This window comes from Anomaloglossus baeobatrachus, chromosome 1, assembly GCF_048569485.1.
Source record: "Anomaloglossus baeobatrachus isolate aAnoBae1 chromosome 1, aAnoBae1.hap1, whole genome shotgun sequence".
NCBI lineage: Eukaryota > Metazoa > Chordata > Amphibia > Anura > Aromobatidae > Anomaloglossus > Anomaloglossus baeobatrachus.
In genome coordinates, this window is record NC_134353.1 from 421,914,298 (window position 1) to 421,926,737 (window position 12,440).

A 12,440-nucleotide genomic window follows, 5' to 3' on the forward strand; every position below is an offset into this window, starting at 1 on the left:
TTATTTGTCAGGCTTTGTTCACACTGACACCACAAGTTCCATTTTTCAGGATATATATGTAAGATCCCATTAACGTTGTCAATGTCCTTGACCAGTTATTACACTTTTTTTATACTGAATAAAATAGCTCTGTACGCTATTTTGCTGTTTCAAGGGAACCTGTCAGGTAATTTATGTGTTCTAACCTAGTAGCAGTGTGATGTGTGTGCTAGTAACCCCTTCCTACCTATCCCTGTCTTGTAATACTGTGTAATGTGAATGTATAAAAATGTATTTTATCACTTAAGTGTTCTGTATGTAAATGTGCAGGGATTCAAGCCCCATGGGCGTCGCATCGCCCTGTGGGTGTTCGAATTTTTTTCATGGTATCACACCCCTGTTGGTGTGATACCTTCGATTTACATCAGCGACGTTACCTTTGCTACTTCAGATCCCGCGCATGCGCACTTACCATTCCCGCAGCCTTGTTATCCGGGTGATTGCTTCTCGTCTTCAGACGCGCTCTGCACATGACCAAAATCGCAGGAGTATTCTGAGCATGCGCAGAGCGCGTCTGAAGATGAGAAGCAAGCAAGGCTGCGGGAATGGTAAATGCGCATGCTCAGGATCTGAAGTAGCAACAGTCACGTCGCTGATGTAAACCCATGATATCACGCCCACAGGGGCGTGATACCATGGAAAACATGCGAACGCCCACAGACTGATGCGACACCCATGGGGCTAGAGCCCCTGCACATTTACATACAGAACACATAAGTAATAAAACACATTTTTATACATTCACACTACCCACAGGGATGGGTAGGAAGGGGTTACTAGCACACACATTACACCGCTACTAGGTTAGAACACATAAATTACCTGACAAGTTCCCCTTAAGAGTAGTAGAAGCCACACATACAAGCTATGTGATGCACTATAAGTAGAATAGTAACACAATATTGACCAACTCTTCCTTTATTAATTTCTTTGCTTTGCTTGTATAACAGTTTTGAATTAGTGAATTATTTTTGTTACTTTACAGGAAAAATGTCATCAATATTGGCCAGCTGAGCGTTCTGCTCGGTATCAATATTTTGTAGTTGATCCAATGGCTGAATATAATATGCCTCAATATATCTTAAGAGAATTTAAAGTCACAGATGCAAGGGTAAGTTCACGAGAGTTTTTATATTTAGTGGAACTATTTTAGTTTTAAAGACTCTCACCTTGTAAAGTTAATGTATGCTGGGAGCATAACATCCAAAAAGACCTGGATGGCGGCCAGACCACTCCTTGCTAATAGTTTCTCTGGAATTTGATTGTAAATACCAGCAGCAGATAAAAAAAAGATAGCAATGGTGGTCATAGCCAAATCCAATGAGGAGGATGTCAAATCATTGGAGAAATGTGTAAAAGTAACACATTTGGAGAATGAATTATCCTCTTCATTAGGTATTAAATAAAACAATACTAATAACATTGCACCATCTACACAGTAATAGAAAACTACCAATTTTTTTAAGGTAAAGGGTCACAGATTGGTGGTTAATTAGCATCACATGACCAAATTACCGTGGTTGAGTGATTTATTTGTATATTGGTTACAATTAAGTTTGGATGCATTACAGAAATGCACAGATATGTAATGTGTAAATGAATCAATAATTTATAGAAAATCCAGCAGAGCAAAAAAAAAAATCCAGAGAAAACAGCTTGATGTCTTGGACTCAAAAAAATTTAAAAAATTACCTTTTTATAACAAATTTTAAAAAATTCCATTCCAATGTTTTTTTGGCAAAGCAAGGAGATAAATCTATGCTATGACAAGACTACGTATTTCGGTGTTATCCGTACACCTTCATGGTCTCCAATCAATTTAGTGGAGGTTTAATAGTATAAAAAATGTGAAACAACTTGAAATAATTAAATGTTAAAAAGTACATATATGGCTGCTTTCACATCAACGTTTTTTTCAAAAACGCTACTTGTACTGAATCACATGCAACCACATGTGAACGGTGGTATGCTGAAAGAAAGGATCCAGTTTGCTCTACTGAGCATGCCCAGAAAGCAGCCTGGCGTGATCTCTCTCTCTCTCTCTCTCTTGCTGTCATGTCGAGTTCCACTGACTCCGGATCACATGATGACTCCAATGCCCGCCCACAAACTGCAAGTGAAAGGATCCTGTAATATAACACTTGTGTTTGCATGCGTTCAACAATAAATCAACAGGATCCAGTCATCTGCGCTTTGCGTTTTTTTGACATTCCTCAAAAAAAACGCTGATGTGAAAGCAGCCTTAAATAGAAGATTAAATTGACATTGCTATAAACATGGAAAACAATTTCTTGTATATTCATCAAGTAAATAGTAGAATGAGGTATATTCATAAAACAAAAGTATGAAGTAGTATCCTCTACGGCCTCTAGAAAATATATACTGCAGAAAGCTATGAAGGCGATAGGCACAGATGAAGATGCCAACATTGATGTGATTGCAAAGCGAACAATTGCCCAACGACAGCACATCAGAACTACTTACAAGACCACTGTCAGAAAGGATTTAGAAGATAATTTAAAATCTGACCTGCAAACTATGAAAAAGTAATCGTAGGCCTGATCACCCCAATAGCTCTGTATAATGTGCAAGAACTAAAGAACGCACAAGGCACGACATTCTCCAGAGAGAGTTTATCTTCCATTGCTCCCTCCCTGAGACTTGTCACACTGCTGAGGCGTGGAGATGTTACTGTGGACTCAGTGGACCAACAGGTGAGCGGTGGCAGCAGATTACCTGATACAGTAAGAGACTGGAGAGAACTTGGAGAAAACAGAAGATGTTTTATTTAAAAGGATGGTGCGCAAGAACTGAAAGTGAGAGCGTCCAAAGGGTCAAGATGCTGAGTACCACCGGAGGAGCAATCGGTGAGGGAACCCCTATACAGGGATTGTCCCGGAACAACCCCGGAAGGTCAGACAGCCGCTTGCCAGAAGGAAGACTCAGTAGGTGTTCCAGCAAGACTGTTGAATGCTGGCTCAATTAGAGGAGAGTATGTGTAATGCTCTGCACCATCCAAGGGAAGTGGATCCAGTAGTTGGAGGAATCTGGAATGCTCTGCCCCTTCTTGGTGAAGTGGATCCAGCCATTGTAAGAATCCAGAGAGTTCCAGAAAGACCACACAGGTAAAAAAACGCAGAAGTGGAATCCGAGGCATGCAGTGAAGCCACCAATGACAGACTAGCTGCAGGAGATTCTGTGGAGAGAGATATATAAGTCTTTTGCACAGCAGAGCACAGTCAGAAAGTACAGAGCAATTCCAAAGGAATGAATACGTTGTCTAGGCACCACCCATAGGGAAAAGGTGGCTTATAAACACAGAGCAAAAAAGCAATCAGAATCAGAGCAACAAGGAACAGATGTACCGTTCCTTTAAATTATAGCAGTGTGTGGCCAGCGCCGCCTAAGCACACTCCCAGAGGGCCTGCTGAGAGAACGCAGGTTCCGGGTGAGAAGGAGGTGGGTGAACGCACAGCACTGCGAAAACAGTGAGTAACACAGCATGTGGTAGCAGTGGAGTTGTGTAGCCCCACATTACCTTTAGGTGCAGGTCGTCGCAGGGTCTCCACGGGTTTGGAAATCTTCTGGTCACAGGTAGGTTAACTTCAATGGGGGATTCATGACGCTACTCTCGGGATTTGTGGCCAGGGGGATGACCGCCACTGCAGTTTAGGGGACGCCTGGGGCTGATGTTAGTTGCAGTCAGTTGTTGTGGCCTCCTGAGAGTGAGGCTGGCCCCAGGGCCCGGTGTAAGTGAGTAGTACCACAGGTCGCAGAAGAACTCACGCGCAACACAGCAATGTCTTTAAGGGTCTTTACTCACTTCGGGTGGCAGGGGTGAGTTAACCCGGGCGATGCTCTGGTGGACCAGGAGGAACCAGGTATCCCTTCGGCTGTTGTAGAGGTGACTGCTGACTCGCCTTCCTAGCCCTTCTTGTTTTGAGGTGACCCCGACTTGAAGTCCTGCTGGGTTCATCCAGGGAAGTCGCCTACGCCGTTCTCCCCTTTCTGGCCCGTTTGCGGGCAGCGTGGACCAAGTGATTCTGGCTGCTTGCCGTCAGTCACTTATGGGCCCCTCATTACTGCTGTAGCTGCAGACACTGTGTAAGTTTGGTAAGGCGGATAAAGTGCCCTCACCGGCAGGTTGAGCAGGCCAACTGAATGGGCCCCTGCTCTGGGGACCTATACCCCGTGCGGGCAGGGTCTCTACTGGCAGTCCCCGTATTCAGCCACCTCTCTGCACTAGGTGGTTTTTGGGCGGCACTACCAACTAGCCCTTTCTTCCCTGCCAGCAGGCACGAACGGTGCAGTGTCAGTTTAGCTTCTCTGCACTCCACTTCCTTACTCCCTCAGCTCCACTAGCTGACTCGGTTCACTACTACCTCCCCTCTGTGCCTGCCTCTGCACACTCCCTTATTCCCAGTGACACCACCCACCACTAGCTGGGAGGCGAGGGACACGCCCCCTCCCTGAGTCTGCTCAGGGGTCCCCTCTAGCTGTGTGTGTGCTCTGGTTACTAGTGTTCGGTGTGTCCACACCCTAGTCAGCCTCTGGGATTACCTGTGTTGTACTGACCCAGCATGGGTGCAGTACTCAGTGGTGCCTGACCAGGTCAGGGGCGACACATTCCCCCTTAGTTACCAACAGCACGTCCTTGGGCTGTAAAGACAAACATTTTAAAATGCAAAACATTTAAAACATCATAAAAGCATCGTAAAACACTGTAAAACCACACCAGGTACCACTTTTCACCACCCTCCACCCACTAATCCGTTACCCACCCAAAACCCTCTCAGGAGGCAGGTCACCGGTCCTTTTAGCAACCAGGTCTGGGACATTTGTTTCCCCAGATCTTTCCTCCAATCTTCCACTCCTGGGGCTGGTGGTTGAATGCAAACCCCTCTCCCGTTGAGCCACGTCTTCAGCCTCTTCTGGCAGGATGTAGAGGCAGCTTCCTTGGTCTGGTGGTTAACTGGGTATGCCTCCCTTGTAGAGCCGCGCCTTCGGCTGCTTCTGGCAGGAATGTAGAGACGGCATCCACAGTCAGTCCAGGCAGGGTACGCTCTTTGCGGTGGAGAGCCAAGCCCCATAAACAGGCATGCTCCTTTGTCGTAGGCGAGCCAGGCCACATAAACAGGCGTGCTCTGGTGGTACTACCTCTGGGGTAACTATAAACACTGCGATAGTTTGTGGCTATAGCCAGTTCATAGCCTAATGGTCCTTAGTAAAAGTGCACAAACCAGGTGCAAAAGCAGACTTTGTAAACAGGGTTCTCACATCAGTTTATGTGGGCATATAATCTTGAACTTTTCTTTAACGTTGCAAAAACTTCAAACTGGTCAACTTTCTTTACTCTACATAAACTCTCATTCCTCTTCACCAGGGCTTTGGCCTGTAGGGCTTTGGCACTGGACAGTTTCTGTATCTTCTTCTGTAGTACTCGCTGTGTCTTCGTCTTGTTCTTTGTCTTTTTCTATATCTTGTTCACTTTCTTTTGGTGTTGACTTTGGGGGTTGGGTGAAGACAGTAGGGTTACAATAAGGATTCCTGGGGCATGGTGTTACATCTAGTGCATACCATCCGCATTCTCCTTGGTGCTTGGTAAATTCTACTAGGTCTCCCATGTGCAAATCACTGCCAGTGTGTCCTCTGGGCAAATGGGATCTGACATCTCTTCTGCTGACAAAAATTCCTTCTTTTACACCGGGCGCTACAATAAAGCCGTAACCAGATTTTAGGCTGAACTCCTCCACTACTCCGCGGTAGAGAGGACCTCTAACCTGGTGGCAGGCTTTCCTGAGCGTCTGCTTCTCCTCCAAGTCCCGTGCTGTCACATCTTCCTTCTGCCGGTCTGGGGAATGCTGCATCGGAGGTGGTTTCGTCCTGGTGCGGCGCCGTGCTCTGCTGGATGGATTCTGCTTTACTGTCACCTCGCTGTCTGCAGGCTCCCATGTGATGTGCATACCGGGCATGAAGATGGTCAGCTCTTCTTCGGCAGGGGGTGTCGGGTTCTCTTCCCAGCGGGAGTAAGGCAGCATCTCGGTCTCCGGGCCTCCCACAACTCTGCAAGGTGCTGCGTCGTCCTCTGACGGTTCTGGGGTCAACTCTTCAGCCTCCAGGCCTCTCCTCCCACTTAGTTCTCTTGAGCACTCCTCCGGCAGCAGCATTGGGGACTGGCGCTCTTCCGCGGGCCAGGGCGGTGGGCTCTTCTTAGACATGGCGGCTATTGGGATCGCCCCATGTCCAGGAGATTAGATAGCGATCCACCATGTCTTTTGGGAACTGCGCCTCTAGCTCCGCTTTGAATTTTAGAAACGTAGGGTCTTCTCCCGGCGGGGACGCAGGACCCAGTTCCTCAGTCAGTGGCTGGGGTGCGGTGGCTGCTTCTGCCTCGCAGGCTGGAGTAGATGGCCTTGCAGCCTGGTCAGGTCTGGCCGGGCATGGCGTGGCTGCTGCCTGGTCTTGGCGGGCCGGGCCTGGCGTGGCTGCGGCCTGGTCTTGGCGGGCCGGGCCTGACGTTGCTGCGGCCTGGTCTTGGCAGGCCAGGCCTGGCGTGGCTGCGGCCTGGTCTTGGCGGGCCAGGCCTGGCGTGGCTGCGGCCTGGTCTTGGCGAGCTGGGCCTGACGTGGCTGCGGCCTGGTCTTGGTGGGCTGGGCCTGGTGTGGCTGCGGCCTGGTCTTGGCGGGCCGGGCGAGACACTTCGGAATCAGATGTCGTAGCAGGGACTTCAGTCGGGGTCGCAGCTGGGGTCGTAGCTGGCGTCGCCTCCAAGATCGCAGCAGGGATCTTTGCGGGTGTGGCATCGCAGCGGCCTCCGGTTGGAACAGTGCCAGCGGGGATGGTGCACTCGTGTGGGCAGGGGCAACATGGGACTCACCCATAGGCAGCATCATCGGGGTCTGAGTGGTCGCCGCCCGGTGTGGCACTTGTTGCGTGGTCCACCTCTCGTAGGCCCGAACCGCTCCAGCCATCTCCCGAAGCTCCGTGCATCCCTCTCTGATCTGCTGCACGACCCGGGCCTCCAGCTGGTCGCAGAACTGGGCAAGCTCCCAGTCCCACCAGGCAGCAGATCCTGGCTCTGGGTCACCGAGTGTGGATGCCATCCTCTCTGCGTCTTCTCTGCAACCTTCCAGCTTCACTTCCTGCAGCAGACTCGTGACTTCTATTTCCCGCCGTCTCTGGACAACTCCGCTTCCATCGCTTGCGAGGTCAGAACGCTGCAGGGGTTCTCTGCGTAGCCACACCTCTTCGTGGGCGGTTACTTCTTCTAGCGTGGGCTGCTTTGGTTTCTTGGCGCGCTTTTCATGGTGGCAATATGGCGGCGCTTCAAAATTTTCAAACGGACCGCCAATGCACATGGTCACCTGTCTTAACAGGTCTAGTCCTTATCCTGTTCGTGACACCAGAGATGTGTAGCCCCACATTACCTTCAGGTGCAGGTCATCAACTTCAATGGGGGATTCGTGATGCCACTCTCGATATTTGCGGTCAGGGGGATGACCGCCACTGCAGTTTAGGGGACGCCTGGGGCTGATGTTAGTTGCAGTCAGTTGTTGTGGCCTGCCGAGAGTGAGGCTGGCCCCAGGGCCCGGTGTAAGTGAGTAGTACCACAGGTCGCAGAAGAACTCACACGCAACACAGCAATGTCTTTCAGGGTCTTTACTCACTTCAGGTGGAAGGGGTGAGTTAACCCAGGCGATGCTCTGGTGGACCAGGAGGAACCAGGTATCCCTTCGGCTGTTGTAGGGGTGACTGCTGACTTGCCTTCCTAGCCCGTCTTGTTTTGAGGTGACCCCGGTTTGAAGTCCTGCTGGGTTCATCCAGGGAAGTCGCCTACGCCGTTCTCCCCTTTCTGGCCCGTTTGCGGGCAGCGTGGACCAAGTGATTCTGGCTGCTTGCCGTCAGTCACTTATGGGCCCCTCATTACTGCTGTAGCTGCAGACTCTGTGTAAGTTTGGTGAGGCGGATAAAGTGCCCTCACCGGTAGGTTGAGCAGGCCAACTGAATGGGCCCCTGCTCTGGGGACCTGTACCCCGTGCGGGCAGGGTCTCTACTGGCAGCCCCCGTATTCAGCCACCTCTCTGCACTAGGTGGTTTTTGGGCGGCACTACCAACTAGCCCTTTCTTCCCTGCCAGCAGGCACGAACGGTGCAGTGTCAGTTTAGCTTCTCTGCACTCCACTTCCTTACTCCCTCAGCTCCACTAGCCGACTCGGCTCACTACTACCTCCCCTCTGTGCACTCCCTTGTTCCCAGTATCACCACCCACCACTAGCTGGGAGGCGAGGGACACGCCCCCTCCCTGAGTCTGCTCAGGGGTCCCCTCTAGCTGTGTGTGTGCTCTGGTTACTAGTGTTCCGTGTGTCCACACCCTAGTCAGCCTCTGGGATTACCTGTGTTGTACTGACCCAGCAAGGGTGCAGTACTCAGTGGTGCCTGACCAGGTCAGGGGCGCCACAGAGCCAGCAACGGGAGCCAGACCAGAGGAAGGAACGGAGGTGCATGGAGAATGTCGATCTCCATGTCAATCTCCCTGCCCAGGGGAGACCAACCCTGCGGCCAAGGGCGTAACAAGACTGAAGAGATTTATTTTTGTGTTTTTTTTACAAATTTCAGAATATTTTTTAACACTAAAATAAAAAAAAATGCATATTTGGTATTGCAACAAGGGTTTGTGGTATCGTACCGTAATTACCTGCATGTTAATAGTAGAAACGTAACAAATATACATATAAATGATTGCAGGGAATAAAGACCGTAATCTGACCGATTTGCAGTAGGTAAGACAAAGGAGCAAAGAAATGCGAACACACTGGTCCAAGATATAATGCAAAATTATTTTATTGTTATGAATAGAACAGATGAAAGGGGAGTAAACATAGGAACATCACCAGGAGCAATACAAAGATGCAAAGATAAGTGATGGTATATATAAAATATTGCATCAAATAAAACACAACAAGGTAATTAATATGGTATTACTACAAAGGCAAGCATATATACAATAGCTTCGCAATAGTGTAAAGGGTGCTTTACACGCTGCGACATCGCTAGCGTTTGCTAGTGATGTCGTGCGCGATAGCACCCGCACCCGTCGCTCATGCGACATTTGGTGATCGCTGCCGTAGCGAACACTATCGCTACGGCAGCATCACACGCACATACCTTTACAGTGACGCCTCTGTGACCGTCAAACAATCCCTCCTTCAAGGGGGAGGTGCATTTCGGCGTCATAGCTACGTCACTGCGGCATCACTAAGCGGCCGGCCAATAGCAGAGGAGGGGCTGGAACATGCCGCCCACCTCCTTCCTTCCTCATTGCCGGTGGACGCAGGTAAGGAGATGTTCGTCATTCCTGCGGCATCACACATAGCGATGTGTGCTGCCGCAGGAACGTCGAACAATATCGTACCTGCAGCAGCAACGATATTTTGAAAAGGAGCGACGTGTCAACGAGCAACGATTTTTCACGTTTCTGCGCTCGTTGATCGTCGCTCCTTGGTGTCACATGCTGCAATGTCGCTAACAACGCCGGATATGCGTCACTAACTACTTGACCCCGACGATATATCGTTAGCGATGTCGCAGTGTGTAAAGCACCCTTAAGATGTAGCAGTTGCACCAACCAATGTAGTTCCAATATGTGTATAGTAAACACAGCAGAGAAGCAATGAACTAAAATCCAGATTACCGTATTTTACGCTTTATAAGACGCACCGTATTATAAGACGCACTCCAAATTTAGACATAAAAAAAGGTAAAAAAAAATGAGGTCCTTCTTATACTCCAGTGTTCTCTTACCGGAGGGGGGCAGCAGTGGTGGTGAAGCGGGGTCACAGGAGGCAGAGATTATGCTGGCAGGGGCGGCAGGTCAGTGGCGGCGGGGTCCGTGGTGGCAGGTGCGGCGGAGTCCGTGGTGGCATGTGCAGCGGGGTCCGTGGTGGCAGGTGCCCCGGCGTCCGTGGTGGCAGGAGCCGCGGGGTCCGTGGTGGCAGAGCCGCAGAGTCCGTGGTGGCAGGCACAGCGGCGTCCGTGGTGGCGGCAGCAGCGGTGGCGGGTGAGTCGTGCAGCAGGCCAGTGCGGTGAGTGTCCCAGTGTTCGCGGTCCCGGTTCAAATGATGGCGCCTGGAGCGGCGCATGCGCAGATAGAGCTCTCATCCAAGGGCTCCATCTGCGCACGCGCTGACTCCTGGAACGGCACGTGCGCATATGGAGCTCTCATCCAAGAGCTCCATCTGCGCACGCGCCCTCTCCCGGCGCCATCATTTGAAACTGGGACCGCTGACAAACCAGATAACCTGCTGCACAGCCACCCGCTCGCACAGAGTGGCAGCCAGCAGGCGGCCCGCCCACCTTGCGTGCAAGCGGCCAGGTACCTGTGCTTGCATGCGGGTGGCAGCTGGGTGCCTGTGCCTGCTTGCGGGCGGCAGCCGGGTGCCTTTGTGTGGGAGGCAGCCGGGTGCCTGTGTGAGGGTGGCAGCCGGGTGCCTGTCGGTGTCGCTGCCTCCCGCACACAGGCACCCGGCTGCCGCCCGCACGCAGTCACAGGCACCCGACTGCTGCCCGCACGCAGGCACAGGTACCCGGCTGCCACCCACACGCAAGCACAGGTACCCGGCCGCTTGCACGCAGTCACAGGCACCCGGCCGCCCAATCGCCGCACAGACAGGACCCCAGGTAAAGCTATATTCGGATTTTAAGATGCACCCCTCATTTTCCTCCCAAATTTTTGTGAGGAAAAGTGCATCTTATAATCCAAAAAATACGGTATATAAGGAGAAACCTATATAGTTCCAATATGTGTATATAGCATGACACTGAGAGCATTAAAAGGTCTATATGGTTCCAATATATATATATAGTATATTATAGAACGTACCACAATTGGATAGATCTATAGTTCCAATATGTGTATATGGTTTAGACACACCAAAAGCTAAAAAAGCTTATAGTTCCAGTATGTATAATTGGTTAGACACACCACAAAGGGAAGCCTATAGTTCCAATACATATATATAGTTAGACCCACCAGAGAGAGGGAAGTCTGCAGTTCCAGTATAGGTATATGATATCTACAGGGGTCTAAAGCCCGCTACACACGCTTCAATATATCTCACAATCCGTCGTTGGGGTCAAGTTGTAAGGGACGCATATCCGGCATCGTTTGTGAGGTATCTGCGTGTGACATCTACGTGCGATCAGGATTGAACGCAAAACCGTTGATCGCAAACACATCGTATCTTTGTCTAGAATTGAGCGTTTTGTTGCACGAACCTAGTGAATTGTAACGTGTGACATCCCTCATACGATTTTGGTGTCTGATGCTATGTGCGCAGGTGTGCGCTCTGCACCGCAGCTTAAAAAAGGTCCGCTTCAGAGCGCAGCTGAAAAGCTGCGTTCTGAAGCGCCTCACAATGTCTGTCATTCACTAATCTCTGTCAGTCGGTCACTATCTCTGTCCCTCTCTCTCTGTCCATGTCAGTCTATCCCCTTCTCTCATATACTCACCGATCCCCGATCCTCGGCGCTGCACGGCGTTCACACTGCTCCGGCGGCTTTTACTGTTTTGAAAAAGCCGGCCGCCCATTAAACAATGTCGTATTCCCTGCTATCCCCGCCCACCGGCGCCTATCATTGGTTACAGTGAGACACGCCCCCACGCTGAGTGACAGGTGTCACACTGCACCCAATCACAGCAGCCGGTGGGCGTGTCTATACTGTGCAGTGAAATAAATAATTAAATAATAAAAAAAACGGCGTGCGGTCCCCCCAATTTTAAAACCAGCCAGATAAAGCCATACGGCTGAAGGCTGGTATTCTCAGGATGGGGAGCTCCACGTTATGGGGAGCCCCCCAGCCTAACAATATCAGCCAACAACCGCCCAGAATTGCCGCATACATTAGATGCGACAGTTCTGGGACTGTACCCGGCTCTTCCCGATTTGCCCTGGTGCGTTGGCAAATCAGGGTAATAAGGAGTTATTGGCAGCCCATAAATGCCCACCGGCTGCTGTGATTGGGTGCAGTGTGACACCTGTCACTCAGAGTTGGGGCGTGTCTGACTGTAACCAATCATAGGCGCCGGTGGGCGGGGAAAGCAGGGAATACGAGATTGTTTAATGGGCGGCCGGCTTTTTCAAAATAGTAAAAGCCGCCGGAGCAGTGTGAACGCCGTGCAGCGCCGCACCACGCCGGAGATCGGGGATCGGTGAGTATATGAGAGAGGGCTGCTCAATTCAGTTACTCAGGAGTTTAGCAGTCACCGGTGAGTCCTTCACAGGTGACCGCTAATCAGGATGCGACACAGACAGAGCCACAGCATGACAATGAAGTCGGGGGAAGTTCACCCGAGTTCATTCTGACAGTGCGGCTCTGTCTGTGTCTGCTGTCATCTGCCATTCA

The 12,440-nt window shown here is 50.6% G+C and overlaps 1 protein-coding gene across 1 annotated transcript in view; it reads left to right on the forward strand.

Moving 5' to 3' along the window:
- PTPRS (protein tyrosine phosphatase receptor type S) overlaps positions 1–12,440 on the forward strand; it is a 684,599-nt gene that overhangs the window by 618,253 nt on the left and 53,906 nt on the right. Inside the window, exon 31 of the mRNA XM_075352599.1 lies at positions 1,025–1,150. Coding sequence (XP_075208714.1) covers positions 1,025–1,150 — 126 coding nt within the window. The remainder of the gene's footprint in view (positions 1–1,024; positions 1,151–12,440) is intronic.